General features: G+C 38.2%; 1 protein-coding gene across 10 annotated transcripts in view; it reads left to right on the forward strand.

Annotated features, from left to right (window-relative positions):
* LOC126319942 (A-kinase anchor protein 9-like) overlaps nucleotides 1–18,298 on the forward strand; it is a 490,541-nt gene that overhangs the window by 442,876 nt on the left and 29,367 nt on the right. For all 10 annotated transcript variants that reach the window (XM_049993656.1, XM_049993664.1, XM_049993682.1 and 7 more), the window contains 2 exons: nucleotides 6,361–6,507; nucleotides 14,460–14,618. In XM_049993656.1, coding sequence (XP_049849613.1) covers nucleotides 6,361–6,507; nucleotides 14,460–14,618 — 306 coding nt within the window. The remainder of the gene's footprint in view (nucleotides 1–6,360; nucleotides 6,508–14,459; nucleotides 14,619–18,298) is intronic.

Genomic DNA, 18,298 nt, shown 5'->3' on the forward strand with positions numbered 1-18,298 from the left:
GAAATGTAGCAGCAGAGTTTGTTCTGAAATTGTTGATTTTTGACCACAAATGCTCATGAAGACATCACTCAGGAATTACTGAATGAAGCTGACAATGATCTAGAACTACTAAAGGAGATTATAACAGGTGAAAAATATGAGTATACAGGTGCGAAATCAAAACCAAAGCCCAGTCGTCCCAATGAAACTGCCTGAAGAACCAAGACAAAAAAAAAAATGACAAGTTCAGTCACCTGTGAGAGTTCTCACAGTTTTCTTCAGTTACAATTGGACAGGGCATCATGAGTTCCTGCCTTATGGCCATAGTAACTAATACTACCTGGAAGTTACGTGCCATTTGCGTGAAGCAATCTGAAGGAAATGACAAGAACTTTCACAAAACCACTCATTGAAATTGCATCCTGATAATGCTCCCATTCATACCTCAATGCTTGTTCATGACTTTTTTTGGCAAAATCAAAACCATTATAGTAACCACAAAACTGCTTCCTAATTCCAAGACTGAAGACAACCATGAAAAGATGCCACTCTATCCTGTGCAAGGTGCTTCATCTCCCAGTACCTACTGCAACCTACATCCTTCTGAATCTGCTTAGTGTATTCATCTCTTGGTCTCCCTCTGTGATTTTTACCCTCCACGCTGCCCTCCAATACTAAATTGGTGATCCCTTGATGCCTCAGAACATGTCCTACCAACCAATCCCTTCTTCTAGTCAAGCTGTGCCACAAATTTCTCTTCCCCCCAATTCTACTCAATACCTCCTCATTAGTTATGTGATTTACCCACCTAATCTTCAGCATTCTTCTGTAGCACCACATTTCGAAAGCTTCTATTCTCTTCTTGTCTAAACTATTTATCGTCCATGTTTCACTTCCATACATGGTTACACTCCTTACAAATACTTTCAGAAACGACTTCCGGACACTTAAATCTATACTCAATGTTAACAAATTTCTCTTCTTCAGAAACGCTTTCCTTGCCATTGCCAGTGTACATTTTATATCCTCTCTACTTTGACCATCATCAGTTATTTTGCTCCCCAAATAGCCAAACTCCTTTACTACTTTAAGTGTCTCATTTCCTAATCTAATTCCCTCAGCATCATCTGATTTAATTCAACTAAATTCCATTATCCTTGTTTTGATTTTGTTGATGTTCGTCTTATACCCTCCTTTCAAGACACTGTCAATTCCATTCAGCTGCTCTTCCAAGTCCTTTGCTGTCTCTGACAGAATTACAATGTCATCAGCAAACTTCAAAGTTTTTATTTGTTCACCATGGATTTTAATTCTTACTCCAAGTTTTTCTTTTGTTTCCTTTACTGCTTGCTCAGTATACAGTTGAATAACATCAGGGATAGGCTACAACCTTATCTCACTCCCTTCCCAATCACTGCTTCCCTTTCATGCCCCTCAACTCTTATAACTGCCATCTGGTTTCTGTAAAAATTGTAAATAGCCTTTTTCTCCCTGTGTTTTACCCCTGCCACCTTCATAATTTGAAAGAGTGTATTCCAGTCAACAGGCGCTTCTGTCTGTGCTGCTGCAAATGTCGTCGAACTGTTCATGCAGATGGTTTGTGTCTTGCAAACATCCCCATCTGTTGACATAGAGATCGAGATGTGGCTGCATGATCTGTTACAGCCTTGTGGATAAGATGCCTGTCGTCTCAACTGCTGGTGATATGATGCCATTGGGATCCAGCATGGCGTTTCGTATTACCCTCCTGAACCCACCGATTCCATATTCTGCTAACAATCATTGGATCTCGACCAACACAAGCAGCAATGTCATGATACAATAAACTGCAATTGCGATAGGCTACAATCTGACCTTTATCAAAGTCGTAAATGTGATGGTATGCATTTCTTCTCCGTACACGAGGCATCACAACAATGTTTCACCAGGCAACACTGGTCAACTGCTGTTTGTGTATGAGAAATCGGTTGGAAACTTTCCTCATGTCAGCACGTTGTAGGTATCGCCATAAGTGCCAACCTTGTGTGAATGCTCTTAAAATCCAATCATTTGCATATCACAGCATCTTCTTCCTGTCAGTTAAATTTCGTGTCTGTAGCACATCATCTTCGTGGTGTAGCAATTTTAATGGCCAGTTGTGTATTAAACTGATAATTTGGTAATTTTCATACCTGATAACACCTGCTTTCCTTGGGAATTGAATTATTATATTCTTCTTGAAGTCTGAGGGTATTTTGCTTGTCTCTTACATCTTGCTCACCGCATGGTAGAGTTTCGTCATGGCTGGCTCTCCCAACGCTATCAGTAGTTCTAAAGGAATGTTGTCTACTCCCGGAGCCTTGTTCTGACTTAGGTCTTTCAGTGCTCTGTCAAATTCAAAAATAGTTATTAACAAATCGTAATTTTGCTTAACAAATACTGAATCATAAGTATTTAATACAGATAAAACATGTTTTTATTTTGAATTACTGTTTGCATGAAAATTTGAGTATTCACTTTAATTTAGTTCCAAATATCAAATAGAAATTAAAAGTTATTTCTGGAGATTAAACAGTATTATTGATGCATTTTTATTTTATTTAACAAAAACACATTTTGCATGTCTATCAAATTTTAATTTGCTTTTGCACAACCAGAAATTAAAAATTAAAAGGTTATTTTAATTTTAAAAAATATGATTCAGCATTTTGTAAGCAACATTTCAATTTGTTAATAAATATCTAGTTTAAATAAAGTTTAAAAAAAGTAGTTGCTGCAAGACTAGAAGCACTGACTTTACATTTACAAAACTTTCATGCTATGTGCTCACTCATCAGCAAATTTGCTTATAAATTGGAAATGTTCTGCTCCTATGCTTAGAATTTGAAAGTAAGTAAAAATATTTTTGTTTATTGCAATGACAGAAGTATTTAATTACGATTACATTACGTAGAGAGTACCATACAAATTCCACAGCTCCATAGCTGAGCATTCAGCATGTATGACTGCCATGTGGAGAACCTGCATTCACTTCCTGGTACTGCCAGATATTTTTGCTTGGTTTAAGGAAAAAAACAGAATACACTCAGTCCTGTTAGATCAATTGAGAAGTTACTTGAATGAAAAGAAGTGGTTGTAAAGTCTGGAAAGTTGACAACAGCTAGGAGAGTTGTGTACTGACCCCATGTCCCTCTATCCCACGTCCAGAACATGCCCTATAGCAGAGGATGATACACTGGCCAGTCAGCATTGCATAGTCATTTAGCCTTAAGTGCAGAATTGCTTGTTTACCATGCAAACTCCTAACTGAGCAATGTGAATATTGACAATGTCATGACTCAAACCTTAAAACATTGGAACATCTGTTGTATGTGCTTGTCTGTGACAGTAACCACCACATAGGTCAGATAATTAACAAAATTTGACCAGATTACAAAATGAATTAGATTGTATGTGCAGTATGAGGTTATACAGATTATGCCTAGCCTGAAGAAGTGATAAGCCCATAGTCCAGATGGTATTTACTTGATAGCTAACTGAATTTGTAATGACTATGATTGGGACAGAGCCCCAAAACTAGGATAGTATTTAAAAAGAAAAGCCATAGAAATATCTCAGAGAAATTGAAAATGTATTGGTGCCTTTACCTAACCTGCTCAGAAACTCATCCCACATCTACATCTACATTTACACTCTGCAAACCACTGTGAGGTGCATGGCAGAGGGTACGTCACACTGTACCATTTATTAAGGTTTCTTCCTGTTCCATTCACAAATGGAGAATGGGAGAAATTATTGTTTGAATGCCTCTGTGTGTGCATTAATTGTTCTAACCTTTCCTCACAACCCCTATGTGAGCAATACATAGGGGATTGTACTGTATTTCTAGAATCATCATTTAAAGCTGGTTCTTGAAACTTTCTTAACAGATTTTCACAGAATAGTGTACGTCTATCTTCAAGAGCCTTCCAGTTGAGTTCCTTCAGCTTCTCTGTGGCACTCTCCCACAGATCAAACAAACCTGTGACCATTCATGCTGCCCTTCTCTGTGTACGTTCAATATCCCCTGCTAGTCATATCTGGCACATGTTCCACATACTTGAGCAAGAACCAGTTGCTTGAGTGATTTGTAAACAATCTCCTTTGTAGACTGACTGCATTTCCCCAGTGCTCTTCCAATAAACTGAAGTCTACCACCGGTTTACCCATGATTGAGCCTATGTGATCATTCCATTTTATATCCCTACCAAGTTTTACACCCAGGTATTTTGTATCGGTTAGCCAATTCCAACAGTGACTCAGAGGATACAACCATTTTTCAGTTTGTGAAGTGCACAATTTTACATTTTTGAACATTTACAGCAAGTTGCCAATCTTTGCACCACTTTGAAATCTTATTGAGATCTGACTGAATATTTATCTAGCTTTTTTCAGATAGTACTTCATTATAGATAACTGCATCCATCTGCAGAAAGTCTGAGATTTCTATTAATATTGTTAGCAACATGAATAGCAAGGATCCCAACACACATCGCTGGGACATATGTGAAGGTACTTCTATATCTGCTGATTACTTTCCATCCAAGACAGCATCTGCATCCTGCCTACCAAAAACATTTCACTTGATACTGCATATGATGGTACTGTTGACACTAAGACTAGGTGTGGTACTGAGTCAAATGCTTTTCAGAAATCAAGAGATACTCCATCTACCTGACTGCATTGATCCAAAGCTTTCAGTGCATCACATGAGAAAAGTGCGAGTTGGCTTTCACATGCTGGTTGGCAATGAGTTGGTCATTCTGTCCAAGGTACCACATTATGTTTGAGCTCAGACTAACTTCCAAGATTCTGCAACAAATTGATGTCAAAGATATTGGACAATAATTTTATGGATCACTTGTCGTATACTTCTTGTAGATGGGTGTGACCTATACTTTATTCCAAGAACTGGGCACAGTTCTTTGTTTGAGGGATGATAGGATTATAGTTCGAAGAGGGACTAACTCAGCCACTAATTCAGTATAGAATCTGGTAGGGATTCCATTGGGTCCTGGAGCTTTGTTCAGTTTTAACAATTTCAGTTATTTTTCAACACCACGGATACTAATTCTTATTTCAGTCATCTTTTTCAATGGTACGAGGATTGAATTGGGGCAATTCTTCTGGGCTTTCCTGAGTAAAAGAACATTTGAAAACAGAGTTCAGCATTTCAGCCTTTGCTTTGCTACCATCGACCCTCAGTTTCAGTTCCTGTCTCATTCACTTGTGATTGGACACTAACTTCGATGCCACAGCCTTCACATATTACCAGAATTTCTTTGGGTTTTGTGAAATATCATTTGACAATATTCTGCTACAGTGGCCATTGAAGGCATCATGCATTGCTCTATTGACAGCCAAATGCATTTCATTCAGCATTCTACTGAGAATTTTCCAACTTCAGCTGGTGTCAGTTTTGCTTTATCCAAGGCAAGTTATTTAATGATGTTTATCAACCAATCCACATAGTGAATAACACACTCACAAATAAGCAATTCCATTAATGATAGACACTGCTGGTACCTTCGATCTCATGTGACAGACTGAAATGTTTGGATGAATATGATAGCTCCAAATACTCTTTGCATTGCAGAATAGCTTCCATAGCTACTCCAGACAGGATGGTAGAGTGGTGTGCAGGAAATCACAAAATTATAAAGAAAATCACTGAAAGATATCTGCAGCTATCCCACTGGTCCCGTCTAGGGATTTAGCCTTCTTGCATTATCAACACAGAGATACACACCTGTGGCATTGTGCCACAAACAGCTGCTTAAAGTTGCCAGGAAGTTTAAAAACAGCATATAACCTACGACATAGTAAAACTATTTTTTTTTTTTTTTTTTCTGGAACCAGTCTCTAGGTTGTGGCTAAGCCATTTTCTCATACATCCTTTCTTCTAGAACTACTAGTACGGCAACATATGGAGGAGAGCTTCTGTGAAGTTTGGATAGCTGAAGAGAGATACTGACGGAGTTGAATCTGTGGAAGCAAGTCATTCCTGTATAGCTTAGTTGGTAAGAGCATTGTCCACAAAAGGCAAAGTTCTGAGTTGAAGCTGTGGCCAAGACACAGGTTTCATCAGCCACAAAGTCGTCAGATGCAGTTCGCCCATGACTAGTTACTGCTGTGACTATGTCTTTATTTTTCATTTACATTGATTTTTTTACTGTTCTTCTACCTTTTATACTGTAGTCCATAGGGCTGTATAAAATTTTAATACCTTCTCCCAGACACTGAATAAAAAGACGAAAAAGTAAAACCAACGAAAAGGGCAAAAGCAATACATATTTTTATTTTCAGTTCAGTGCTTTGGGTTGTACTCTTTATTTTGTTGTTTTTAAATGCATTTGCTTGCAGGGTGTGAACACTATACTGGAGAAACACGTGAGTGATAATGCAGACCTTACTCAAAGACTTACCTGTCTTTTAGAGGAGCGACAACAGTTGCAGGGTCAGATCAATGACATGCAAGTTCAGTTACAGAAGATTAAGTCACAATTGAAGGTAAGAGTTCTGCATACTGTGCTAAACAGCCTTGTGTAGTCAATTTAGTATGTTCTTTCCTCAATCAAATAAACTTATAAAGGCTCCAATCAGTCTTTCTAATTTGTGCTGTTCTCCTCATTTTTGATAACTTTGAATTGTTTCTCTTTAATAGGTCTTCTAGACCTCTCCTTTCTTTTCTTTATCAATTTTTGCAGTATATTCGCCAAAAATCATTCTATCTAAATAAAGGTTGAACAAGACTTTTTTTAAAAAAAAGTTGCGATACGGGTTTTTCATTCATTGAATTCATTCAGACTATCTTTATTTAATTTTCTTTCTGTCCAGCTTGTTCTTATTAGCCTTCTCTGAAACCACATTTCAGTTATTTCTAATAATTTTGAATAGTGTCCAGCTTTCATGGCCACTCAAGAGTAGACTTCAAATGACAATCTTTTTTTCCTTTTCTATAAAAAAAAATCCCTTAGTCATTAATAAGTCCTCCTTCATTAAAAGCAATGCCATGCAGTGAATGAGAACTTTTGTCGCCCTAACTCCGGATGTCTTCACAGTGGAAATGTCCATAACTCTCTTGACGAAAACATTAAACACAAATGATAACAAAGAGTATCCTAATTCTGTCCCATTTTGTAAATTTAGCATTATTACTCCCCATTAATGTCTATCCTCATATTTTGGTTTCTCCATAAGCTTAATATTGTTTTCCTATATTTCTAATGTAAGTGTGTCTTATTTGAAGTTCATGAAGAATTGCTTCCAACTTGTGCATTAAAATGACTTATGGAAATTAACAAAGGCTTTCTGATTAATGGAGTTGAGTTCATGGGACCACTTATGGAGGTGGGCAGCAGCTAAGATGATTGAGATGGGGTTGAAGGATGTTTTGTTAGGAAAATAGACAGATCCCATCAATGTAATTAAGAGAAGATGGTACTGAGTGCTGTTTTGAAACAATCATGTTACACTCAGCAATATATTCTAACAGTAGATGGTTGACTTTTTGCTGTGCCACAGTTGGGCCCTGACCATTCAGTCGGGTTGTAAAGTCTTCATATTTGCCCATAGTTAGTTTACAGTTCCTGAGGGTATTTTCGTTCCATCATTACACCTACAAGAAATGCATGTTGTTTTGCTTTATTGAGACAAAGCATCATCAGTGTGGTATGTAATGAAAGATATTTACAATTTGATTCATTTTTCAGATTGAAAAAAGTTCATTAACAGTTAAAACCAACAAATTGTTAAAGAACTGTTTTCAATCACAAAAACAATTCAAATTTTAAATATCTTTAATTACAGACCACTGATGATGCTTTACCTCAGTAAAGTGAAACACATCTGGTGAAAAAAAGAAACACATTTTCTTGTAGCGATGGAAAGAAAATACCCTCGGGAGTTGAGGTTGTAGTGAAATGGTACTGTAAATTTATGTAAAGTACTGAATGTGTCTGCCCAATATGACTTCAAATCATAATACGTAATCTTTAACAGCTGTGTACAGAACACTGGTTTTTGCCTACGGTGATGTCTACTACTACAGTGTCTACAAAATAATTTCTGCAGGGCAAACACAATTTAAAATTAATCTCATCACTAACAGAGCTTAAGATTTTCGTAACAGCAACTGGACTGATGGTGGCCTACATTATCTTACTGACTGTAAGGGTGGACATTCTGTAACTGTACAGAATGAAACATGAAAGAAGTCATCTCACAGTATGTATGATGTAATTTAGAATCTCCTTGACACAAAATGAGACGCAAATAACAACTCACTGAACACTGCTGTGCAACACTAACTAGCAATGCAGTCAGATCTCACACCACAGCTAAACCACATCATCTTGGATGCAACAAGTAGAAAGAGAAGAAATGTAAGCAGATCAGCATACTATTCTACCTTCAGACACAACCATGAAAATCTTCCCATATATGTATAGTAATCATTGCAATTACTGATCATAGCTCCATTGCAGTTGTGCAACTGGCCATCAAGAGTCTTATGGAAAATAATTTTAATAAGCTTCTCAGTGCAGTGCACCATGAAATTATATTTAATCAAAATGTGTTTGAAACAAGTACAGTGCTGGTATTTGCAGACATATTCCTATGATTCATTAATTGCCATAATTGTTACTTAATGGCTCAGCAGAGAGGAACTGAATTTAATTAAGGAGGAAATAAGTAAGAAGGTTGTTTCTCATTTCAGTGCACAATGAAAACTAGTCAAACCCCTGGTATAGATGATGTTGGTGAAATTGTTCCAGTCTGGGGTAATATTGGATAATGAGGGAAGTGTTCCTTTGCAGTTGTTCTATGGGGAGGGGGGGGGGGGGGGGGGGGGTTGGAGAGTTAGGTGTGTGTGTGTGTGTGTGTGTGTGTGTGTGTGTGTGTGTGTGTGTGTGTGTGTGTGTGTGCGCGCACACGCGCGCAGTTTTAGAGGGCATTGCCTGTCTGTGAAGACCTCAGTGAGACCTTGAGCAAATATTTTTGTGGTTACTTGCTGTAACTGTCACAGATCTGAAGAACTAGGCATCAGCTGTACAAATTAGTCTTCATTCTTTACCAGTTCTGGTCTTAGCTACAATCATCCGGTAGATAAGCATTTTGTCTTTTCATTAGATAATTGAAAGACCTCAAAGATAAAAGATATTTATCTATACACACATAATACACCATGATTGTGAACAGCATTAAATTGGCCTTACAAGAATTCTGTCCCATTACAGAGACATCCTACCCATCAGAGGTAGGGCTGCAAGTGAAAGTTGTCAAGCATAGAACAGTTCTGCTATAATTACTGCACAGCCTTTTCTGCGAACATGAACACCAAGCAATTCTTCACCCAAATGAATTACCACTGCCTAATTGTGTCTGAAAGAATAGCTTACCACCAAGGAAAAACACTTGCCCCAGATACAACATATTCAGTTTCCATGGCTGCTTCACAACCTATGCCATTTCACTCCCCCCTCCCCCCCCCCCCCCCCACCCTGCTGCCTCACCCCACTGCCTCATCTCCTTGCCCCCCTCCCTCCCCAATCTCCCTAATACCTCCTCCTATCTGTTGCATAGATGGTAATGTTTCTTGTAACACATCCCTCAATCCTTATTGCCTCAGTCGAAACTACATGCTGTCCCAAATCAACCTTCACAGCTGTCTCTACACCTTTCACTTCATTCCATTGAGACACATCCACACTGTTGCTTAAAGTACAAAAGCAAAGCAAGTTACTAAATATGTGGTTCAATGAAAGATCAAAGAAGGTTGTATACATGGAAGAATCCTGGAGATACTAAAAGGTATCAGATAGATTATATAATGGTAAGACAGAGATTTAGGAATTAGGTTTTAAATTGTAGGACATTTCCAGGGGCAGATGTGGACTCTGACCACAATCTATTGGTTATGACCCGTAGGTTAAAACTGAATAAACTGCAAAAAGGTGGGCATTTAAGGACATAAGCTGAAAGAACCAGAGGTTGTACAGAGTTTCAAGGAGAGCATAAGGGAACAATTGACAGCAATGGGGGAAAGAAACACAGTAGAAGAAGAATGGGTACCTCTGAGGGATGAAGTAGTGAAGGCAGCAGAGGATAAACTAGGTAAAAAGACGAGGGCTGCTAGAAATCCTTGGGTAACAGAATAAATATGGAATTTAATTGATGAAAGGAGAAAATATAAAAATGCAGTAAATGAAGCAGGCAAAAAGGAATACAAACGTCTCAAAAATGAGATCGACAGGAAGTGCAAAAGGGCTAAGTAGGGATGGCTAGAGGACAAATGTAAGGATGTAGAAGCTTATCTCACTAGGGGTAAGATAGATACTGCCTACAGGAAAATTAAAGAGACCTTTGGAGAGAAGAGAACCACGTGTATGAATATCAAGAGCTCAGACGGCAACCCAGTTCTAAGCAAAGAAGGGAAGGCAGAAAGGTGGAAAGAGTATATAGAAGGTTTATACAAGGGCGATGTACTTGAGAACAATATTATGGAAATGGAAGAGGATGTAGATGAAGACGAAATGGGAGGTAAGATACTGCGTGAAGAGTTTGACAGAGCACTGAAAGACCTGAGTCGAAACAAGGCCCCCGGAGTAGACAACATTCCATTAGAACTACTGACGGCCTTGGGAGAGCCAGTCATGACAAAACTCTACCAGCTGGTGAGCAAGATGTATGAGACAGGTGAAATACCCTCAGACTTCAAGAAGAATATAATAATTCAATCCCAAAGAAAGCAGGTGCTGACAGATGTGAAAATTACCGAACTATCAGTTTAATAAGTCACAGCTGCAAAATACTTACGCGAATTCTTTACAGACGAATGGAAAAACTGGTAGATGCCGACCTCGGGGAGGATCAGTTTGGATTCCGTAGAAATGTTGGAACACGTGAGGCAACACTGACCTTACGACTTATCTTAGAAGAAAGATTAAGAAAAGGCAAACCTACGTTTCTAGCATTTGTAGACTTAGAGAAAGCTTTCGATAATGTTGACTGGAATACTCTCTTTCAAATTCTAAAGGTGGCAGGGGTAAAATACAGGGAGCGAAAGGCTATTTACAATTTGTACAGAAACCAGATGGCAGTTATTAGAGTCGAGGGGCATGAAAGGGAAGCAGTGGTTGGGAAAGTAGTGAGACAGGGTTATAGCCTCTCCCCGATGTTATTCAATCTGTATATTGAGCAAGCAGTAAAGGAAACAAAAGAAAAATTCGGAATAGGTATTAAAATTCATGGAGAAGAAGTAAAAACTGTGAGGTTCGCCGATGACATTGTAATTCTGTCAGAGACGGCAAAGGACTTGGAAGAGCAGTTGAATGGAATGGACAGTGTCTTGAAAAGAGGATATAAGATGAACATCAACAAATGCAAAATGAGGATAATGGAATGTAGACAAATTAAATCGGATGCTGAGGGAATTGGATTAGGAAATGAGACACTTAAAGTAGTAAAGGAGTTTTGCTATTTAGGAAGTAAAATAACTGATGATGGTCGAAGTAGAGAGGATATAAAATGTAGACTGGCAATGGCAAGGAAAGCGTTTCTGAAGAAGAGAAATTTGTTAACATCGAATATAGATTTATGTATCAGGAAGTCGTTTCTGAAAGTATTTGTTTGGAGTGTAGCCATGTATGGAAGTGAAACATGGACGATAACTAGTTTGGACAAGAAGAGAATAGAAGCTTTCGAAATGTGGTGCTACAGAAGAATGCTGAAGATTAGATGGGTAGATCACGTAACTAATCAGGAGGTATTGAATAGGATTGGGGAGAAGAGAAGTTTGTGGCACAACTTGACTAGAAGAAGGGATTGGTTGGTAGGACATGTTTTGAGGCATCAAGGGATCACAAATTTAGCATTGGAGGGCAGTGTGGAGGGTAAAAATCGTAGAGGGAGACCAAGAGATGAATACACTAAGCAGATTCATAAGGATGTAGGTTGCAGTAGGTACTGGGAGATGAAGCAGCTTGCACAGGATAGAGTAGCATGGAGAGCTGCATCAAACTAGTCTCAGGACTGAAGACAACAACAACAGCAACATGAAAGATCAAATACAGTACATGTTTATAGCCTACATAACTACAAAGGATTTCACAATGGATTTGTTGTATAAACTTGTTAGTGCACTGGTTGTTTTAATTATTTATGAAAATCTGAGATTTTGACGAAACATCACCACTTGTGTTCATCAGGAAAGCAACTTAGTATTGACAGAGAATTGGAATCACACAGATGTAAAGATGTAGTAATGACCACAGCGACTTGAGTGCATTGGCACTGACAATGAATTTTTTTATTCACAGCAGCTTTCTTTCCTTCATGACATATAACATGGGACATACTCATGTACTCACTCTCTCATAAACAATATGGTTTTATATTTTTGTCTGGACCATATAGTGTTAGAATTAACTTCAAAAATAAATAAAATATACCTGCCATCCCTGGAACTTAATTCACTCTGTCACCTCACCTCCCAATCCAGTCTTCCACTCCACTTCATTCTTCGTTGTGTGTCACAAGCAGCATCCCCTGCTTAGTATATTACTCAGACTGGTAAACGTATTTTGAAAAATACTCTGACTGGCAAAAAACGTTAAGTACCCAGGAAGGGAGGAAGAAAGTAAATAAAATTTCTTTGGTTGAGAGGGTATGTGATGTTATTGTAGTGAGTAAAAAATCAAATCAGAAACTTGGCAGTATGAACTTTCTTAGCAATATAGCATTGCACCCCCTCTGCTCTGTTTGTATTCACTGATTTGTTTGGGAAGGATGTCATCACACCATTGTATCATCGTGTGAGGCGAACTGGCCACAAACTGTTGTAAATGGTCCTTGATAATCGTCAATACAGGCTCTGGGATGGAGTTGACAGCAGAGCTGGTTCTACACATGTTCTATTAGGGTATTTTGCTGGCTACAGGAGTACCTCAACACTGTGCAGACAATTCACCGAGACATGGGCCACATGTGGACAAGCATTTTCCAGAGGTTGCAGAACATCCATGACATACTGTTGTGCTGTCGTATTTCACTCAATCACTACGAGCCATAACCTGAAGTCATATCTGATTGTTTCCCACACTGTGATACTGTGAGTAACACTGCTGTGCATCTCCAAAACATTGGAAGAATGAAACCTCTTGCGATGTAATTGCCATTCTCATCAACGATGGTCATTAGTCATAGTGCAGAACAATAATTCATCAGCAGTCCGTGCTTCCTGATCGTGGCATCACTCCAAACACACAGTTATTTGTGTTGTGATGTTAATGGCAGCCTGTGCATGGGACGGTAATTCCCCAATCCAGCTAGCTGCTGCTGCTCTGTGACCATGGTGTGGGATGACAGAATTTGCAAGACAGCCTTTTTTTTTCTCATGGCAAGTTTAGGTGTGAAATGATTACGATGCGCTTGGTGCACAGTATGGCACACATCCCTTTTGGTGGTCAGATGTGGCCGACTGAAACTTTGACAATGAGTATGTATGCCCTCATGTTCCCATGCAGTCCAACATCAGACCACAGTCACATCTGAAAGCCTTACAAATCTGGTTTTTGTACAGGCTGCTGCTCCAGAACAATGTAGTTTTGTCTGTCTGAATGCTTATTTATTATGGTATATCCTCCTTTTATGTAATTTGAGGGTTGTGTTTCTTATTACCATGGCATATTCCTCTTAAAACTCAAGCAGACACTGTCTTCTGTTATTACTTTTTACTTGTTTAAATCTCTTTGCTCTTCTCTTTTTGGGGTCACTGTGCCACATACAGCATTGAAATCTCTCATTATAATTGTTCTTACTGTCTGTCAGTTTTATTACCTCTTCTATAGTTTCATACATTCTACCCTGGCCTAAAATGTCATTGTCATTATTCTTCATAATAATTTTGAGTTCCTATTTTGCTGCTGTTAGCACTGACCTTATGTGTTTTTGTTCCCATCCCTTTCTTCATATTGGCATGCTTTCTGTTAATTTTGAACTGAGCCATCTGATCGTGTTCCTACCAGATATTGGTTTCTGTTTCTGTTTTGTGTGATCAGTAATGTCTAAATTATTCTCCGTACTCTCCATGGTTGCAATACCTATTAAATAATATGATTGTACCCTGTTGCATTCCACATCACAACATTACTTTCATTCAAATCATTCTGATCATAGTCTTAAATAGTCACTCACAATCCAGATCAACAGATACATCTGTATTTTGCACAATGCTGATTCCACCATCAAAAAGAAAACTTGTTCCTTTTTTCTGCCATTGAGATTGTCATCTGCTTCCATCCTTAAAGTCTTTTTCTGTGACTCTCAAAAGGACACTTAATGAGTTTTGTTTTGTAAGATTAGTTACTGTTTTAATAACATTAAAAGGATTTTCTGTCATATAATGCTTGTAGGTGCTTTGTATGTTGTAATTTTTTAATTATGTATGTCATTTTCACTAGGTGAGTGATGCAGAGAAGAGAAACTCAGATGCAAAACTGGTTGCTGAGAGAGCTGCATGGACTCAAGAGCGTGCTACGTTACAACTGGCACTTTCTCAGGCAAAGGCAGAGTCTGATATGCCTGTGGGAGCTGAAGCAGTGAAAGATACTGAGCAGCGAGTAAGTATTACCCTTGAGATATAACCACATTGTTTCTCTGTGAGGCTCAGTAATAAAAATTTAATTATTATTACCTCAAAGAAAAAAATTAAACCCTGGCCAGGAGATGTGATTGATATTCACCCTTGAATGTGACACATTTTTCCCAGTAATGGATAACTCTGCATGTTCCATCTTTTTGTCATTCTTAAAATGTCTGTCACACAGTGGTTTCTTCATTTGAGAAAAGAGGAAGAAGTCGCTGGGTTGTCTGGTACTGAAGAAGCTAGGTGATGTCATGGTACCAAAATACCCCTCAGACACCACCCTGCAACTAATATTCTCCCATTACCTCATCAGAAAATTTCAGTAGCATGCTCCCATGACAGTTTCCTCATTATGATCATTATCTGATAGCACCAAACAGTGGAAACCTAAATTCACAAGTATTGGTGGTTGAGTCTTCGCCTTTTTTGGCAGTGGTGTATCCACGTTTCCCTTGCTTGTTTTGCTCCTTTGTCTAAAGGTCATAGTGATGCACTCAGCACTCATCCATGCTATTTATATGGCTGAAGAAGTTATCTTGGTTGGCCTGACAGTTTCATGAGCTATTTGAATGGATGTGAGCAAATAACAGAATCGAGTACCTTAAATGCAGAATGTGGAGCAAGTTGTTGAAAACTGATATACGACTGATGTTCATTTTTCCACAATTGCCTTAATTGTGATATGTCGGTCTTTGAACACCTAAGTGTTCTACTCCTCTTGCAATTCCCATTTTTTTACAAATAGATGGTATCCCACTTTGTACTTTGTCATTCGAACTTGTTTGACCTCATTGGATGGTGTGCATCCCATAAATACTTTACCATATGATGGTACACTGTTGCTGTAAGCGTCTGTGTGCTCATTCTGGATTGTTGCACCTTTGTTCCTCTTCAAATGCAGAAAATGCATTACCACAAAATACTCAATTTCATCAGTGGTCTGTGCCGTTTTGTTTCGGATCCTCTAGTGGCATGCTACGGTACTGTGATGTGGAGATTACAGTGTGTACTAGGATATGAAACCTGTAAAGAAATAAAAAAATTAATCGTGTGTTTTTATTTTTTCAAAGTGACAATTAAAACTTTGACCAACCCTTGCAGTTTGTTTGCATGACTGGCAATTAGATCTCATAATTAAAGAAAACAGCCTCCATATAAACAGCTACCAGTTTCTTGATGTTTGACACTGAATTTTGCACCCTGTGCATTTTCAGATGATGCTTTAATTGCTCACCTGCACCTATTTGTATTAAAACAGGTGGTGCAGTAGTTGAGACATTGAATCATTGAATCATCCTTTGGAAGAAGTACCATCCAGATCAGAGAAAATACTAGGTGCAAAAGTTAATTTGATCAATTCAATCAGTCACAATGTTTCCTTACATTCTTATCTCATGACAACGGCTGTTTCTTGTAAAATTTGAAGGTTATGAACACTTAACATATCAGGTGATGGAAAATAGACACCAATTATTCCACAAAGGCACCTTACAAAGTTTCTAGAACTAGTTAGGACACTAGGAACAATCTTCGTCTCCCTATGTATATCTTTACATAAGGTTTGCAAAGACAAGATTAGGCTAGTTACAGTGCACAAAGAGGCATTTCAGCAGTTGTTCTTCTTGTGCTAAGTTTACAAATGGAACAGAAATAAATCATAATGTGTGATGCTATGGAAAGTGCCATGCACAACACAGTGGGTTGAAGAGCATGGCTGTAAATGTGCAAATCGCTGTTTCCAGTTTCTTTCATTATGTAATTACTGATACTGACGTATAATTTACCGTAATATTCGTTGACATTGTAATTGATTTTTTTCTCCATAGACTCTTACAATCTTTTTTTCTCTTTGACGTCTTTCACACCCACAACAAACTAGGACAAAACAGTACTCAGAATAAACTTGTTAAAAAATACATTACCAGGATCCATGTATGGTGATTGGCTAAATTAGAATGTGATGCATGTTTATTCAGCGAAGATCCCAATTGTTGGTCCTACTTGGTGCTCCTCTGTCCAAAACTCTCAGTCCTGCCATGTGACCAGACACCCATCTACTACAGTTGCTTCCTGACGGAACCAGAGAATTTCTCTGAACCTAGTTAGGAGATTTTGTATCTCGAATAGTCCGTTCTTGGGCGCTTATCACAAAGTCTCACCCTCTTGACACCTGCAACACAGCGTAGTACGTAAAGCAGTGCATCACACTGCAAGACATTATCTCCAACCAGCAAGTGCTCATATGCTGACGTTCAAGCTCCCGCCCATCACAGTGCTCACAAGAAGACTGAATCCTGCCTTGGCCATTTTCTCGAGAGAGGTGTTTATCTGTTTCATGCCTCATGGTGTCAGATTTGAGATGGTGCTGGCATACACTGAGCAGCTAGTTACCTTTCATATGCACCTCCTCCAACAGTGTTTGTGCAGTCTGTATTTCAAGCTCCGAAGAGATACGTTATGGCCGTAAAACATTTGTTGATAGCATGAGCTGCTGAGTTAGTGATTTTATTCTGTCTACATACTCATGTTGGATCGCGTGTAAAGCATTTACTTTCTGGACAAATCACTACTAAGAACACAAATTTTACAGTGCCTCATGGTGTCACTCCTTTCTTTAACAATCACCCTATTACCAAGTGACATTAATGCAAGTGACACTAATGCTGTGCCTTATGGTTTCAGGAACAGCCAAGAACTGTTAATTCTTGAGATTATTTCAGTGCTCCTTATAATAGTTTAGTTTGTGCTATAAACTAGTTTGTTTGTGTTAACTTCTTGTGAACATAACTCATTGTGCCAGTACATAAAATACCTGTTCCCATGTCCTCAATTTTAGCTGATTTTATGTGGGTTATTAAGTTAGATAGGGGCCAACACACCCAAAGTGCCACTATCTATGATGAATCAGTGGCTCCTCATGCAGTTCTAAAACAAATTACTGTGCTCATATGGGCATTGAATGTTGTTTATTGTAATTTTAATCTGGAACTTTGTAATGTCAGTGCAACAGCTGTACTGATGTTTATCAAGAATGACTATTCTGTAAGTTTATTTGGTTTGTGTCTATTGTAGCAACAGCTATATTGTTTTAGAATACTTGTCCTTTTTATCATTTACTATATTTTGTGACTCCATTATTTAACATCTGCTTGCCTCACTTTTTCAATTATTATTATTATTATTATTATTATTATCTTTGAAATTGGCGTACTCAAAACTAGGTGAAATTTCTGATTTCTGGGTGTTCCAGTATTTCTTCATTCTTCCTCTCTGTTGTTCTCTTCGCTCTTCTGTCCATGTCCTTCCTGAATTCATTTCAGTTGTCTTCTGAAAACCCCCTAATTTTTTGTACCTTTCTCCTAAATTCATGTCGGTTTTCAATGTATGTATCAGTTATTTCCAAATCCCATAGGTCTGTGTCAACTTCTATAAACTACAAAATTTGGGGTTTTGGATTTCTGTCAAATAAGTTGAGTATTTCTTTGTCAGCCTCTTGGTATCCATTCTTTTTAACTGGCAATAATGTGTAATCCTCCATTTTATGATTGTATCTATTATATTATCAGGTTTTTTTGTATCTATTATATTATCAGGTTTTTTTTTTATCTCCATCCACCTCCTCGTTGGTTGCTTCTCAGTTTCCAAATGCCATTT

This window comes from Schistocerca gregaria, chromosome 2 (assembly GCF_023897955.1).
Source record: "Schistocerca gregaria isolate iqSchGreg1 chromosome 2, iqSchGreg1.2, whole genome shotgun sequence".
Lineage (NCBI taxonomy): Eukaryota > Metazoa > Arthropoda > Insecta > Orthoptera > Acrididae > Schistocerca > Schistocerca gregaria.